The 17,822-nt window shown below is 41.7% G+C and overlaps 1 protein-coding gene across 7 annotated transcripts in view; it reads right to left on the reverse strand.

The window, feature by feature from the left end:
• Nucleotides 1–17,142, reverse strand: part of LOC133448985 (equilibrative nucleoside transporter 1-like) — a 47,819-nt gene extending 30,677 nt beyond the window's left edge. Inside the window, exons 1-3 of one of the 7 annotated variants that reach the window (XR_009782993.1) lie at nucleotides 10,612–10,881; nucleotides 8,501–8,632; nucleotides 7,156–7,237 (exon numbers count right to left, since the gene is read on the reverse strand). Coding sequence is in view for 6 of the 7 variants with exons in the window: in XM_061728078.1 (XP_061584062.1) it covers nucleotides 7,156–7,237; nucleotides 8,501–8,526 (108 nt within the window). In the remaining variant the exon portion in view is untranslated. Of the gene's footprint in view, nucleotides 1–7,155; nucleotides 7,238–8,500; nucleotides 8,743–10,249; nucleotides 10,327–10,611; nucleotides 10,882–11,215; nucleotides 11,256–17,071 lie in introns of those variants that run through there. The other 6 variants (XM_061728078.1, XM_061728067.1, XM_061728058.1 and 3 more) reach the window with 6 other exon arrangements.
• Nucleotides 17,143–17,822: the final 680 nt, after the last annotated feature.

Below are 17,822 nucleotides of genomic sequence, written 5' to 3' on the forward strand. Positions count from 1 at the left end.
AGATCATAAACCTGTAGGTTGGTGATGGGGTCGGAGTTTGTGATGACCATGTGGAGTGTGTGGGGACATCAACATGTTGTGGGTTGAGGGAGTCCACTAGCTGAAGGAAATCGGCAGCAAAGTGGCATGAATGGGTGTTGATATTAATGTTTAAATCTCCCAGGATTATGGTATTTGCAGATATAGTACAGAGCGTTGTGTGGAGATCACACAGACATTTCCAGAATAAAAGTGGAGTAGATGAGGAGAACAGTCATGGGAAACGGGGTCTTACATTTAAATGCAAGACACTCACAAGATGTTGTTGTGGGCAGCAGAATGGGGGACAGTTCCAGATCCTGTCGGTTGATGACTGCTAGGCCACCACAATGGCCAGTGCTGCGTGCGGCCTCCGGGGCGGCAAGCTTCATTGAGGGCAGAGTAAACCTCTGGCTGATGCCAGGTTTCAGTTAGGCACATTAAGTCGAGTACTTTCTCCCGGATGTGATCTTCAATCAGGATGGATTTATTGCTGATGGATTGAGTATTGAATAGTTTGATTTTGACTGACGAATGTGGGATGAATCTCTGTATAGGCCGTAGAACACTGAAATCCGCTCCACGCAGACTGGGGTCCCCTCTATGTATATCATCCAATCCGGTGTGCCGGGATCTTGACCATAGAGATGGGATGTTGAGTCCAGGAGTAGTTGTGGGTTTTACTCGGCAGAATTGTGAAATGGAATAGCAGAAAGCCATGCGAACCAAGCCTAGCCATGCTAGCTGCTAGCCCGAATAACTCCCAGTGGAAACTAAAATTAAAGTCTCTGATTAAAGTCTCTGATGGAGAAGCGGAGAACAAACAACACCAGCATTCTCTCCTACAACTATCCCATGTTAGTTGGTTGGTAATACGGACTCTGTCCGAGCAGCAGCAGGGCTGCAAGCAGGCCGGCGCCGCCGAACTCCGCCATCGCCATCACCGCATCACTTCCACCTTCCACTTCAGCTGCAAGAACCGAGATCCGCTCCCAGATAAAACTTGTCCAGGTAATGCTAATCCAGATAATACTAGTCGAGATAATGCTAGTACAGGTAATACTACTCCAAATTATACTAGTCCAGATAATACTAGTCCAGGTAATGCTAGTCCAGGAAATACAAGACCAGATCATGCTAACCCAGGTATGCTAATCCATATATTACTAGTCAAGATAATACTTGTCCAGGTAACGCTAATCCAGAGAATGCTAGACTAGATAATGCTAGTCCAGGTAATACTAGTCCAGATCATGCTAATCCAGATAATGCTAAACCACATAAAACTAGTAGGCTACAGGTAAAAATGGTCCAGTTAATGAATGTCAAGGTAACATTAGTCCAGATAATGCAAATCCAAATAATAATTGTCTACATCACGCTAATACAGATAATACTGGTCCAGATAATGCTAATTCAGATAAATCTGGACCAGATAATGGCCGGGTTTCCCAGATCCAACCTCTCTTAAGGATTTAAGAGAGGTTCAAAGAAGGTTTGAACTAAGAGAGAACCCTAAGATATGGGTGTTTCCCAGATGACTTCTTAACACCGTCCTTTAGTTTCGCTCTTTCAGAAGCTCTTTGGAGCAGCTGTCCGGTTCTGAAACCAAATCAATCGATGCCAGGCAAATCGATCACCGATCACTATCAGCGCATTTTCACACGCAGCACTGCTACCTAACGCACTAATTCCCTGCTGCCTGTGCGTTATAATGAAAAATTAAGATGATAAATATAATTCAATGACCCTTTTTCATCCAAACGGTGCGTTACTCCGTTATTTCTGGCTACAGTGAGGCTTTTTTTCCCCACACGCAGAAACCGGGAGGAAACGTGGTGGGCGTGTGTGTGCGTTCAAAAACATGAGCCAAGAGAAGGCGAGTTTCGCAAATCGCAACGTGGAATTACAGCAATCCCTGGTTTCTCGCAGGGGTTATGTTCCAAAAAGAACCCGTGACAAGTGAAATTCTTTTTACAATTATAGAGGGCTTCAGATTGCAGAGATCATCCCCGCCACGCACGTATTCCTGCTCTTCTGATGCTGCTGCATCCCGCAGGTGGGTTTTTTCAAGAGAAGAAAATAGTTATGGGTCGTTGTCTTCGCTCTTTTTTCTTCTGGGCAAAAAGATTCTTTAATATAAACCGACACCATTGATTATATTTGAGACTGTAATGAACGATTCATCAAAGGATCCCGTTGATCAGCTGCTGCTTCCCTGTCATCACATAGATGCGCTCGGGCGCGGCGCAGGAGGATCGGTGTCCCGGCTGCCTGGACAGCGCGGTGCCGCGGTCCGACAGCACGTCCAGGGGACTGAAGTGCTGACGCACGAATGCGTTCATATAAACAGTTCTGCTTCGCGCACGGTGACGCGGTTGATTTGCAGCGAGAACATGCTGTATAGCAACCAAATCATCAAATAAATGATATTCATGATGATCGTTTTATTTGTGCGTAATGCATAAAGCATATACAGGAACACACTTGTTATTCCTTATTTTTCTTTTTTTCCCCCCCTTTGCTGTCACCAATAAATGCTAAACAATATAAATCTAAAGTATAAAATAGATCAAAACTTGTGCGGGGTGCATTGTTTTAATATCTCATTGCTTGGTTTGATATTGTTTTGCCTGACACGGCTGGACCTGTGAGTCTTTGTTCACTAAGATGGTTGTAAAGACTGGGTCAGCAGCATCTTTCATTTCCTTCTTAATGAAAGAGATACTTAAGCTAAGAACGACTCTGGGAAACGCGATTTTCTTTCACAGGCTCCTTAAGAAGGTTTGAAAGAAGTCTTTCGCTGTTAAGAACTACTTAACTGATCTGGGAAACCCGGCCAATGCTAGTTCAATTCAATTCAATTCAATTTTATTTGTATAGTGTCTAATACAACGGGGGGGGGGGGGGGGGGGGCAGGACATGCACAAAAGGGAAAAAAGGGGACCAGCACAAGAAACTACAGTAACGATGGACAATAACGATGGCCATGAGATACTTAAAATAAATAAAAATGGAAAAGGAGAAGAGAGGAAGGGAAGAGGAGAAGAGAAGAAGGGTGATGTTCACCGCCCAGTGGATCATGTCGGTGCCCCCCGGCAGCACAGACCTATAGCAGCATATCTACCGCAAAGCTATATTTGAGACTATTATAGTCTTGTTCTATAGCTGCAGCTATGACTACTGACTCTAACACACTAGAGTTTACACTACCTAGAGATTTACCAACACCAGCTAGAGGTTTACTAAACACTAACTATAGGCTTTACTAAAAAGAAGGTTTTAAGTTTAAGTAGTCTAGTCTAGATAATACTTGACCAGATGATGCTAGTACAGGTATTACTAGTCCAAATTATACTAGTCCAGATCATAGCCTACTTGTCCAGGTAATGGTAATCCAGAAAACGGTCCACTTAGTGAATGGCAAGCTAACATTAGTCCATGTAATAGCAATCCAGATAATAATTGTCTACTTCACGCTAATCCAGTTAATACTTTTCCAGATAATGCTAATCCAGATAATACTGGTCCAGCTAATACTACTCCAGCGAATACAAGTCCAGATAGCCTAACGGGATTTCCCCATCAAAAGGAACAGGAATTTGTTTACTGCACATGTTCTTTTCTAAAGGAATCTTGCTCTTTTGAGTCCAGGAAGTTCTTATAAACATAGAGAAACGCAAGACCAGGAGGAGACTAATCACTTCATAAATGTAATGAAACATTTTGGCATTTGTAGACGGTAGAAAGTACCGGGATAGCCAGATTTACAAAAAGGTGACCGAAAAGTTGCAGGAAGCAGGATTTGTATGAACGCCAGAGCAGATCAAGCTCCGCTGGAAGACGTGTTGGTGAACTCCATCATTACGACCCGCTCCTACCAGTCCTGACTGCACCTTCATCCAGAGTGTCCAGGGTTTTCTGGTAGAAACAGGTAGCATGGATATGGATGGCACAGCTCCGGCTCCGTTTGCCATTTCTTCACGTTCTCGCCTTCCATTAATGAAGAAGGCGACGAGGAATAGTGTTAAGCCCTGGTGCTGGTCAGTACCGGCACCAAAGAGCAAAAGAAGGCGACTTCTACTGGGCTGTTCATTATCCGCCGTGCTGCTTCTTGTTGTTTTGGATTTGGATACAGGAAGAAGAAGCGGAAATGACGGGAATTGCGTCATGATGTTCTCCGTGCGTCGCTGATTTGATGGAGATATCCCAAATGATTAATTACCATGTATACAGGGATAATTGAATATAATTGCACTGGACTTTTTACCAACTACCTCCTGGCACTGCTGTAAATACTTCCACACTGTGAATGCTGCAATCACCCATGTATATACTGTAATTCAAATCTGTTTAAATCATATAATCACATCTCATCTGTTCATAATATATATTGTCATTCATTCATATCTGACCTGCACCTTGTAGCAATAGTTATTTATTAATCTGCACTGTGTACATACATATTTATATATATATATATATGTGTATATGCTGTACATTGTGTTTATTTCACTGCATAAGCACTTCTGGTTAGATCTGCATTTCGTTGCCCTGTACTTTTTACATGTGCAATGACAATAAAGTTGAATATAATCTAATCCAATAACCCTGTTTGCTCACGCATGTAAACAGATTATTCCGAATGTTTCAGTAATCGAAATATTGACCTTAACCCGAATTTTGACTGCATGTAAATGTACTCATTGTCTGCTGTCTGTGTTTATTTAGTCATCCCTGCAGTGCACCAACTAACCATTGTGTCTGTGTCTCTCCTCTCTGTTCTTTATTCTCTATTTTGGATCTCTCTTTTCCTGCTCTGCCCAGTCTGGCCTTCGGCAGGACGGTCCCCCCTTATGAAAAGGAGAGTTTTTCTTGCCACTGTTACCCCTTTTACACCAAGCTGGTTCCAGGGCTGGTGCTAGTGCTGGTGCTAGAGCTGGTTCGCGGTTGGTTCTAAGTAAGAACCGTTTGCTTTTACACAAGCTGGTGTTGGCCTGCAGCTGGCCAGAGAGCCACGTCATCACGTCACCACCCCCCCTCGTTTTCATCCCCACCCTGATCAGGAAGCTGAGAGCCAAAAGCTGTTTTAATTTCAGCTGTAGCGCTGTTAATATGGTACTTTATTAAGTTTTAATATTTTTTCAGGTAAAGTAACCTTTAAGATCCCCTACCTGGGCTCAGTTTATCCAAATAACGCCTGTTTTCTGGCTGACTGCCGGCTCCGGAGCTGATTTATGGTTCCACGTTAAATCGACGCAGAGCCTACGGCGTACGGCGCCCGGCGCCGCGTAACCTACGCCGTAGGCTCTGCGTCGATCGTCACACCATATGAGGAAGCCGACAGTTAAAAGCTGTTTTAATTCCTGCTGTAGCGGTGTTAATATGGCCATTTATTAATTTTTAATATTTTTTTCAGGCGTAAAAGTAACCTTTAAGATCCCCAACCTGGGCTCAGTTTATCCAAATAACGCCTGTTAAGAAATTTGACTGGAGAGCCGGCAGCCCCGGGGTACAGCAGCTCCTCACACAGCCGGCTCAACCTGCGCCGTCTTCCCGGGGGAGAAACCTGCAGCTCTGTTGAGAATTACGCTGGATGAAATAAATCATTTAGGAAGATAAATGTTGGTTTAATAGATGAAATCTATCAGTTGTAGCTACGCCTGTTAAGAAATTACGGCGTACGGCGCGCGTCGCCGCGTACATCAACACAGAGCCTAGGGCGAGGGGGAGTATTGGGACGCACCCCAAGTGTTGCTGCTGGCTTCTCAAGCCTTTCTTGGACAGCAAAAGTTTGCGATCCAGCAAGTTGACCATTGCTGCTTCTGCTTTACATCCATTTTAACGTTAGATTTTAACAGTCTGTTAAGTTAACGGCCGTCTTCAACGCTCCATTGTTTAAAAATGGCGCTCTTCCGTGTTTACTCCTGCTTTGGTTGTTCAGTAACCCCGCCCCCAGCCCCGCCCCAGCCCTTGACGTAAGCACGTAGCCCCCAACGTAAAGCGGTTCTTACGCCTGGCCCAGCAAAGAGTTGGGGCTGGTGTAGCACCAGTTTTGAGAGCCAGGAGCCGGTGCTTAGGCTGTGTAAAACCAAAGAACTGGTGCTAAGTCTGGCTCTAGCCCAGAACCAGCCCTGGAACCAGCTTGGTGGAAAAGGGGTATGTTTGTCTTAAGGTTTTTCTTCCACTAGGGGAGTATTTACTTGGCACTGTTTATGTAATAATTGATCGGGGGTTTATGTTCTGGGTCACTGGAAAGCGCCTAGAGACAATTTCTGTTGTACTAGATGCTAAGTGAATTGAGTCCACATTTCATTCGATTTTTGGAAATCATGAATGCTGTGTCCTCTGGGCTAAAGAGGAAAAAGATCATCCACATTTGTCAGCCAAAGTTCAAAAGGCAGCATCTGCAATAACATGGGGATGTGTTATTTCCCATAGCATCAAGGGCGACTTCCACATCTGTGAAGGCACTGTTAATTCGGGAAGTACATATAGGTTTAGGAGCAACATCTCCTGCCATCTAACCAATGTCTTTTCCTGGGAAGTCCCTGCTTATTTCAACGAGACAATCCCATGCCACATTCCACAACAGCGTGTTACAACAGCAAGTGTTCGTAGTAAACGAGTGATGCACTAGACTGCCTGCAGTCCCGAGCTGACTCCTGGCAGTCAAGAGTCCAGAGCAGTCCAGACCTGTCTCTCATTGAAACTGTACAGAGATGTGCTCAGTTTAGAGCAGTGCAAAATACTCTAAACTGAGACCAGCGACTGTTGGGAATCTAAAGTTGTACATCATTGAAGAATGGGAAGAATTCGACCCTCACAGCTTCCCCAGTCAGTGTTTTCATCACCTAAATGTTTTTTGAGTTATGTTAAAAGGAAAGATGATGTAACTCAGCAGAAGCATGACCCTGTCTCAGCTTTTTTTGAACATTTTGCAGACATCCAATTCAAAATGTATTACTATTTACAAAAATGCATCTTTTTCTCATATTGTATATGTTGCTTTGCATATTTTTATTTCTAATCTTTTTTTTTCTCATTTCATTATTTTGACTTCATTAGTGTGTCTTGTTTTTGGGAGTTGGTTGGTGTGTGGGTGGGTTGTGTGAGAGGGTTGTGGAGGGGTGCTACCATGGTGGCAGTCATGAAGAAGTTCCAGGGCAGAAGTGTTCCCAGGCCGAGCATGAAGAAGATCCACCACACGCCAAAATACCTGCAGGATTTCCAAAGTAAGATGAATGAGTGTGAGCTAGTCAAAGGAGGTCGGAGCTGATGTTTGTGTTTATAGTTGTAGGCAGTACTCAAGTTGTAAAAAAAGAATCAGGGGGGATGGTGGATTTTATCATATGGGGACAGATAATTTGTGCTGAATACAAATAATATAATATATTACAAATAATAGCACTGACCAAAACACCTGCAGAAATACTGCAGGAATGACATAGCAGCAGTTAAATGCAGCCTTCTGTAAGCTTTAAATATCCACTGGGCTTACATCAAATACATCAAAACACAACAATAAAAAACACTTTTCTGAACTTATCAATATGACTCTGTCCTTCACAGGATAAGTAACATGGATCACTGCAAAAACTCAAAATAAGAATCCTATTTCTAGTTAAAATCTCTCATTTTACTAAAACATTCTTATTACACTTAAAACAAGACTCATCACTGGAAAAAACAACAATTTTCACCTGTTTCGAGTAGATTTTCGCTTGAAATAAGTAGAAAAATCTGCCAGTGGAATAAGATTTTTTTGCTTGTAATGAGAAGATAAATCTTGTCCCACTGGCAGATTTTCCTACTTATTTCAAGTGAAAATTTACTTGAAACAGGTGAAAATTGTCAAATAAGTTATTTTTCTGGTGTTATTTTTCTGGTGATGACTCTAATGTTGAAATAGCAGTAAAACCACATTCATTGATGAAATGACATAAGGGATGGAAAGGAGGGATGGCAGTTTTACAGGGGGGATGATTTGGACCGTTTTTATTTCAGGGGGGATGATTTGGACCGTTTTTATTTCAGGGGGGATGCCATCCCCCTTCATCCCCCCTCAACTCCAGTACTGGTTGTAGGTGTGGTCCCTGAGTGCTGGTTCTTCTTATTTTACACATTATCAGTATATCTTGAAGCTGCAGGAACTTTATCTACCAGCAGCAGCAACACAAAACTCAGCAAAACAACTTCAGGACAAGCAAACGTTAACCCAAACCCTTAACAGCAGCAGAAAAGAAAAAGGTTTGACCACAGACTTAGGGCATCTCCGCTGAGACAGCTGCCCCCGCGACCTGGTAACGGATAAGTGGCGGACAATGGATGGATGGATGGATGGATGGACTTAGTCTAAAACATTAAAGTTGCATATTGGAAAATCTCTATCTGCTATAAATTCTGGTATCGATTACTTTATTTCAGGGATTTTTAAATAATCAACGCGCTTTTAGAAATATTGACATATATGTCAACTTACTTGTCTTTAGGTGAGCTGATAGCCATCTTCTTCTGAGGAACCAAACAGCTCAAGAAGTTGGAGACGAACTGAAGGACCAGTGGAATGGATGATGTGGTGGGTTGGAGGTCTGGTGGGCAACTGGAAGAGAAGCTGTTTGAAACAGAAGCTTTAAAGCCCCTGTGAGACTGAAAGATGAATGAGACTGTAATGATCTAAGTTTTGAGTTATCTGACTCTTGTTTAACTCAACTAATCTCAGCCCTGGTGTACTTGTGCTCTTATGTTTTAACTCCTGTTTCACATTTAGCTTAGATTTTATTATTATATTTTGGTAAGAACTGACAGAATCATGATCATGAATCATTAATTAACCAAATGGAAAAAAGTTTATTTATTTATGAAACATCAGTTGAATTTTAACCTTAAATATGAGAACCAATGGTGAAGCCTGCAATTTTTCACATAAAAGAGGCCAATCTTTCGTTTGGTGGAGTTGTTTTTCCTGAAAAAAAAAAAAGAATTCTTAGCACTGCAGGAAATACTGGAACCTCAATGAAGAATTGTGTTTAAGAATATTGTCTGTTAATGTCAGTGCTTGTTTGTAGACACAAACATCACGAAGCAGGAAGCTCGGCAGCTGCGAGAGCGTTGTTGTATTTTCCACCATAAAAACATTTTATAACATTTTACACCCATTTCATACTACTACAATCTAATTAAATGAATCACAGTGGAACTGTATTTAAGCAATGGAAGCTCATGCCAAAGCTTTTCAAAATAAAAGCTTGCCTGCTTTTTTTGTTTGTTTAACAGGCCAGAAGCCTATTAGCTAGTTTTCTCATAATTGTATGAAGCTTTTTTTTTTTAAACATATATATGCAGGGGGTGGGGTGGGGGGGGGGGGGGGCATCTGCTGCAAGTCTGCAATGAGAGAAACACTGGAAAACACACAACGAGCACACAAGCCTTTGGTATCTGGAACAGGCAGAGACACAAACATCAACCATTCCAGGTGTCTAAAACTAAATTAGGACTAGCCTACTGTGATTATCTTATCTTATTAACTTTCACCTGGGGTGAGCTTGTAGGTGAGTTAGCAGGTGTTTATGGCCCCGGTTACATGATGTTTTTTAATTCAGAATGAATTATTCCGAATTAAATAATTCCGAATTAAACTATTTTCCTTTGAGTTTACATGGAAATAGTAATTCTGAATCGAGGTTTACATGGAAAACACGTTTGATGGTCTTTCTCCAATTCCCCTACAGGTCTGGGGGTTGGGAAGGTTCTGATTGGATAGGGGGGGGACCGGAAGTTAAACTACCGGAAGAAAAACTAACTTAGCCGCTACAACTTTGAAAAGATCACCATTTTGATGTTTCCTGTTTCCATCTGTTCTTTTAATTATTTCTATTTATTAAATAAATGGTCTCTGCTCTTGACCAGCGTTTACTGCTGCTGCATCTTGAAACTTTGTTAGGAAAACCAGCCCAGTGGAATATATATAATATAAGTATCATGGAGACAGACGGGCGAGGGAACGAGCAGAAAGAAAGACCGGGAATAATTTAAAGCGGAATCAGTGTATACATGATCTATTCAGATAATTAATTAATTCGGAATGGCCATTTTCATTCAGAATTAGGTGTTTACATGGTCATTTTTACTAATTTTAAATCGGATTTCATTTTAATTCTGAATTAAAGAGGAATTAAACCTCCCATGTAAACGCACTCTATGTCTGTGTAAAGTGAAGACAAGGCTTTACCTGAACTGCAACTAGAGTGGAGGAGGGAGGCACAACCGAGACACCAGAAGCCCACAATGAAAGAACCCCGACCCCCGGCCACCAGCCGCCCCCAGAGGACCAGAAGAGGGACAGGAGGAACCCCCCCCCCAGCACGCCCCCCCCCCTCCCAGCAGGCGACAGAGGGAAGCCCCAGGCGGGGACTCCCCCCCCCGGATATACTCTATAAAAAGCTGTTTGAAACACATTGTAGTGCATTTCTGTCACATGAAGGAGGAAAATAATGTTAAGTGGTCAGGTCAAATACAACATAGGCAAATACAAAACATGCTGTAAAACCTCGACAGAGTGGCCAAAGTAAAGAACACAGCTGAAGGTTTTACCGTCAGCAGCCGGCCGTTCTGTCCAGCAGCTAAACCTTCGGTTATCTCAAACACAAGTGTTGACTGTTGCCTGTAGATTTTGTGGAAATGGTTTGTCGTTTATCCAGTTTCTTGTGAAATCCTTGTTCCTGTCTTGTGCCGTTCTTGCCTCACATCTTCCTCATTTCATTGTACAGTTTCAGCAGAATCAGTTCTTTCACCTTTAACCTCAGATATCAGCCTGCTTTCTGGACTTTGCTTCTGTGTAAATAACAGCGCAGTGACAGGACAGCAGCCTGGTTGAGTCATTAATCAGAGAAATTACGTTTCTTCAGGATCGGAAACTGCCTCACATTCTCTGTTTGCTCACAGTGAGAGTTAATTACTGATAAACAAGCTTGTCAACAACTAGAGTTTACAAAAACCAACCTTAAGTAAACAGATTGAGAGATAGATATTGGTTTTTGTATGTAAAATCATAATAGTTTATCTTAAAAAAATGGTGTGGGTAATCTAAAGTAGCCAAACATATGGAAACAACAAGACACTTTAGGTGACTGCAGGACACTCCTACACCATATGCGTCATAAAGATAAGACAATCCAAAAACAAACATTTTACTTACATTTCTGACTTCTTCTGTGCATGTGTGTGTGTGTGTGTGTGTGTGTGTGTGTGTGTGTGTGTGTGCATGTGTGTGTGTGTGTGTGTGTGTGTGTGTGTGTGTGTGTGTGTGTGTGTGTGTGTGTGTGTGCGTGCGCGCACTTGTCTTTATATAGTTGTGAGGACCAGCCCCAGATATTTGAACAACAATGTAAGGACATTTGTAATTGTGAAACACTTTTGCCTGGTCCACAAAGAACATATGGGGAATGGCTTTTTTCACCCTAAGATTCCCTGTATTCTAAGCAGTTACAGAGGATAGCTGGCTCTATTTTAAAAGACAACTCCACCCTCTTAAATGTGAGTTTCAGCTGCTCCATCAGGTTCATGGTTCCTGCTTGTAAAACCAAACTTTACAAAAACAGCTTTGTACCAGCAGCCATCAGTGCTATTAACAAGTGAGGGAACTGCAACATAACCTTGTATTTATGTTTTGTATTGTTTCCTTTATCTTGTTTTTATGAAAAGGCACATTTTTTATCCTTTGGCTTGGTGTGAATATTTTAGTGTTTTTATCTACTGATGTTTTAACTTATCTTGATTCTTATCTTGGGGCCGTCCTTCTTGTTCTTTGTTCTTTTAGCCAAAGCTGTGGTCACTTTATCTTATCCTCATACCCACTCCTGATTGCACACCAATACTGCAGCCTAAATTTTATTTCAACTGTTCAGACTTTATAAATTTGACAACGTCGTCTTGTTCAATAAACAATAAAAGTCAAATATAAAGATCGTTTTATATCCTATCTTATGTGTTTTATGTTAGAATACATAGATGTATCCCATGTATGGTTTCTATGAAGAGACAGAGATAAGGCCTTGTGCCACAGTTTCTTCTCAGAGGCTTCTGGTTCAGAGCAGGGCATGGTTGAAGCTGTCCACTTGTCTACATTGAGAGAGCCTGAACAGTTACAAGTTCAGTTGCTTCTACTTATGGCGCTTATCCACTAGTATCTACTCAGCGCGCCCCGACTCGGCACGCCTCGTCCTCGTATGTTTTTCAACACCCAGATCAGAAGTAGGAGGTTGGAGTGAAGCTGCTGTGACGTATTTGATTGTGTGATCTAAACCAGTGATTCTTAACCACACTTGGGCCGCGAGCGCCCCCTAGTGGGCCGCAAAAAAGATTCTGTTTTCTACGTTTGGGCCGCGGGGGCCGCGGGACTGCATCCCGACCATGTGGTGGCGCTGTTACTGACTGCCAGCCGGTGGAGGAGGGAACCCAGAGGAAGAAGACGGGGGAGCTCTATAGAAGAGGAGAATAATGCCGCGGCACGTTCTATTTACCTCGGACACTCATCTAGCTGCTTTATCCTTTATTATTTTAAGATCCTTTATTTTGCACAAAATAGTTTTAAATCCGCCAGGATAAGGGATCGTTTTTACTTGGTCTGCGCTCAGAGTCGGCTTGGATCTGCCAGGATCAAGGATTGTGGTCTGCGCCCAGCAACGGGGGAGAGCGAGCGCAGTGGGATCCTTTATTTTCCAGGTATGTTTTAAATTAGTTTAACTGTGGAACGGTACTGAATAATTTCTTAATATGTTTTAGCTTTGAGGAGAATATTTTTGTGATGTTTTATTAAGTTAAAAAGTATATTTTCTTTGTGTTCAAGAGTAAACACGTGCGTTTTGCCGCCATCTTGTAGAATTACTCAATACTGACATGCGTTGTGCATGAGTGAATGTATTTTATTACATTTCGTTAAGGCAAAGACCATATTGGTTCATGTTAATTGTTTAGTTACTATGTATGTAGCAGTTTTTGTATTAAAAAGGTGAATTTCCCTGAGATAAAGTTAATTTTCACAAGACTTATTGAAGGTAATGAGCTGATAAGAAATTGTTTGTTGCTTGTAGGCTATATTATTTTGTAGCTTTATTAAGATTTTGGTTTGAATGTATTTTACCATTTGTGTACTGCAGGTTAAACCTAAAGTAACTTAAGTGTGCAGTTTACAGATATGATTTAAAATATGGTTTAAACTTAACATTTTGCAAAGAAGTGTTGATGTAAAATGTGATTTAAACAGATAACTAAAAGCTCTGGTTTGAGGAAACACTGTATCACTGGCCTGATCATTTATCCTTTATTTTCCAGAGCAACATACGCCAACACGATGGAGAAATACCTAAAACGGAAAAAATGAATACGACAACCCCACCAAAAGTAAATTCATGCGCAAGTACAATCCGGACTTCATCAAGTACGGCTTCGTAAGCCCGAAACAGACTCAGAGCAACGCTGCATGCTACTCTGAGAGTGAGCCTTTCCCCCATTCCACCCAGACTGGACCTGATTGTGTCTCAGAGGTCCAAGTGTCTCATTAAGAGCTGCAGATAAAAAGGAAATTGGATTTTTTTGTTAATATGTATATGAAAGAAAATAAAGATTCTTCTGGTTCTGCTATGCACAAATAGTTTCATTTGCACTTTTTTTTCAATTTTATTTACAGTTTATTTAATTTAAAAACATTATTTTGAATGTATTTATTTTACTTTTTATTAATAATAATGGCTTGGTTTTATATAGCGCCCTTCAAGGCACCCAGAGCGCTTTTTACAGAGACCATTATTCATTCATACACATTCACACTGGTGGTGGTAGCTACGTTTGTAGCCACGGCTGCTACGTTTGTAGCCACAGCTGCCCTGCAGACTGACAGAAGCGTCAGTCGGCCCTTCCGACCACCACCAAACATTCAAAAACATTCACACGGGGCAAGGTGGGTAAGGTGTCTTGCCCAAGGACACTACGACAGCCACTGGGACGGAGCGGGATTCGAACTGCCGACCTTCCGATCATTGGACGACCCGCTCTACTGCCATCCATTGATTGATTTATATGTATATATATATTTTATTCTGAGTCCTTCCTTTTTTATTTAAGTAAAATCTAATTATTGATCATTTTTTATTAATAAGCCTGAACTGATTGATTTGTCCTAGTATAAATCAAGCTTGACATGTGCATGTTAACATTGACATGTTTCATAAAAGTCCGTGATGATCATTTTATTTGACAAGGTTTTTGCTTGGGCCCTGGGCCGCTCTGTACTGAAAAAATTGGGCCTCGAGGTCAGAAAGGTTAAGAACCCCTGATCTAAACGGAGAAGACTAAAGATGTAGAACCTGGAGGAGATTATAGATGTGCTGCTGGGTCTGTGACTTGTGTTCAATATCAAGTAAAAAAATGAGAGTGAAAGAAGCTTCAAGCGGCAACGATTTATTTTTTAATTTTGTTCGTGTCAGCGCTGATGAGAAATCAGCTGAGAGCCGTGAGCAGCTATGAAGAGACAGAGCTCCTGGTAGAAGCGGTAACGCTTTTGACTGAGAAAAGTAATGCGCGTCGTCGCAGGATGGAGACGCACATTTTGATGTATAACACACCTGGGTGCACGTTACGGTTCGGGCCGTATTAACTGCTGAAGGAATGGCATAAATTTTGCCACAATTACACAATTAATTCAAAATGGCCGACTTCCTGTCTGGTTTGGGCCATGGCGCCAAGAGACTTTTCTTTAAGTTGCGATATGATACAGGTGTGTAGCGATTTTCGTGCATGTACGTCAAACCGTATTGTGGGGTTTGAGGCACAAAGTTTTCTAGGGGGCGCTGTTGAACCATTAGGCCACCCTCATTAATGCAAACCCTTAATTATCAAATTTTTCACCAGGCCTGGCATGCGTGCAAAATTTGGTGACTTTTGGGGCACGTTTAGGGGGGCAAAAAAGGCCCTCCTTTCGTCAGAAAAAGAAAAACGAGAAAGAGGAAAACAATTCCTACATATACAATAAGGCCTTCGCACAAGTGCTCGAGCCCTTAAAAATAAATTATGACATTTTTTATCCTGCCGATGAAGGTCCAAAATGTATGCGTCATCCATGGTAGGACCCTTACATACCCACACTCACCGACAAAGACAAGGACACTCATTCACTCACAGTTTCCCCCTCCCCAGGGGGGTCCAGCACAGGTAGCTGTAAAGTTCTTTATTTTCTGTAATGCAAAAATGTCATACATTCTGGATTCATTACAAATCAACAGAAATATTGCAAGCCTTTTATTATTTTAATATTGCTGATCATGGCTTACAGCTTAAGAAAACTCAAATATCCTATCTCAAAAAATTTGAATATTCTGGGAATCTTAATCTTAAACTGTAAGCCATAATCAGCAATATTAAAATAATTAAAGGCTTGCAATATTTCGGTTGATTTGTAATGAATCCAGAATGTATGACATTTTTGTTTTTTTAATTGCATTACAGAAAATAAAGAACTTTATCACAATATTCTAATTTTCTGAGACAGTCCTGTATGTGTGAGTCGTGTAGGGGGGCAGGAGGGGGAGCGGTGGCCGAAGCCAGGTTTACAGAAATGTTAATTAATGTGCATTGTCCCTAACAAATAAATATATAAATTAAATAAATTAAATAATCCAGTGAGTGGTGCCCCTCACCCCTCCTTCTCTCCTTTTCTTCACTTTCCTTTCTTCAGATAAATCCTCTGTTATTAATTAAAAGTCTCCTAACCATAATTGTTTTCCATTGTTCTTGTAGTTTGTTGTGCTGGTCTGCCCCCTCCTTTTCTTTTCTGCACGTTTGCAGGCCAGAGCCTCAGGAGCTGCATGCTGCCCTGCAGTCCCACCTTCTCACCACCTCAGTGTCTGCTGTCTACATCTGTTTATAGACTCTTCCTTGCAGTGCACCAGTTAGCCATTTTGTCTGTGTCTCTCCTTCCTCTGTTCTGCAAGTGTGAAATGAGAGAAACATGGAAGGCCCGTCACAGCCCAGAACCTAAAGCTTTACAATCCTTGTGTAGTTAAAATGTAGAATCTATAGCAATTTCATCAAATCTTAACAATAGACTTCAGCACTGGACAGTATATCATACACTTCAGGACTGGACAGTATACTATAACTGTCAGCACTGGAGAGTATAGAACTACTACTACTGTCATTTAGCAGACACTTTTATCCAAAGTTACTTGATATCAACTTTAGCACTGGACAGTATACTTTAAACTTCAGTACTGAAAAGTATACTATATGCTTTACCAAATTCAACATTTCTATCTTGTAGTTACACAAACGTGAAAAGTATCCTGCTTATCTTTTATATTTTCTTCCTAAAACTCTGCATCACAAGGCTTCTCAATCTTCACAATTTTCTTTAATTCAATCACTAATTAACAAACCATTTTTTCCACATATAACTTTCAGCAATGCAGCTATTTGCAATTGCCCCTCGGGGATAAATAAAGTTTATCAGAATCCATCCATTATCTATACCAGCTTTATCCCTTGCGGGGTCACGGGGGTCTGCTGGAGACTATCCCAGCTCATTTCAGGTGAGAGGCAGGGGTTACACCCTGGACAGGTCACCAGTCCATCACAGGGCCACAAATAAACACACAGACCATGCTCACAACCACACTCACACCTACGGGCAATTTAGAATCACCAGTTAACCTAATATGCATGTTTTTGGACTGTGGGAGGAAGCCGGAGTACCCGGAAAAACCCACGCAAGCACGGGGAGAACATGCAAACTCCACACAGAAAGACCCCTGCCGGGCCTGGGAGTCAAACCGGGGACCTTCTTGCTGTGAGGCAACAGTGCTAACCACTAAGCCACCGTGCTGCCCTTATCAGAATCTGAATCTGAATTTCTACTAGAACTTTCTAATACATTCTGCTAGGTTCAGCATGTTTTCGACAAATGTTTCAACAGATCTCAATCAAAAGGTGGTATGATACCTGTGGATCGGTCATGCAAACCAAACAGTATTAAGCTACTCCTTATGCTTTGTAATGTTACCGTGTTTTGAAATTGCTTCAGCTGAACTAGAAGCTTCTTCTCTTCTTCTCCACCCTTCTTTTCCTCTCCTCTTCAATTCCTCTCTTCTCCATTTCCATTTTTATGTATTATAAGTATCCCATCATCATTTTTGTCCATCGTTCCTGTAGTTTCTTGTGATGGCCCCTGTTAATATTCACTAGATATATCTCGAATTAAATCCCGACTCTGAGCTTCAGCGACCAGCTTTATTGAACAGCTTGTACCCGCACAATACCGTGACAACAGTGCCCTCTGCTGATAACTCCACACATGCAATCCTGTCTCCTGCTGATAACATCATCAGTATATGACATCCCCCCCTTACTTAGGATTGAACTCAAACTCTACATAAAAAACTGAAAACATTTCCATACCTGGACATTGCTTTTAAACTTTTTTTTTTTTTCAGAACATCCTTCACTTTTTTTTCTTTTAACAGTCTCCATCTTAACACAGAACAAACATCACCGTCATCCAACTACAACTGTGGAAACCTGTTTCCTTTACATGTTTATTTACTTTATGATAAAGTCAGTTAGTCTCTGGGGCAGTTTTATCTGCCTGTGAGGTCTCTCATACTAGGGTGTGAGAGGCTCAGGTATGATCTTCTCAGTGTGAGTCTCTGTGCTGGACTCTGGGGTCTGTCTGTTCCCGTGCTCCACCTTCTCAGTCCATGTCATTTGTGTTTTGTTGGTTGATTGTGGAGCCGGGTCCTCAGCATAGTACTTTT

This window comes from Cololabis saira, chromosome 1 (assembly GCF_033807715.1).
Source record: "Cololabis saira isolate AMF1-May2022 chromosome 1, fColSai1.1, whole genome shotgun sequence".
Classification (NCBI taxonomy): domain Eukaryota; kingdom Metazoa; phylum Chordata; class Actinopteri; order Beloniformes; family Belonidae; genus Cololabis; species Cololabis saira.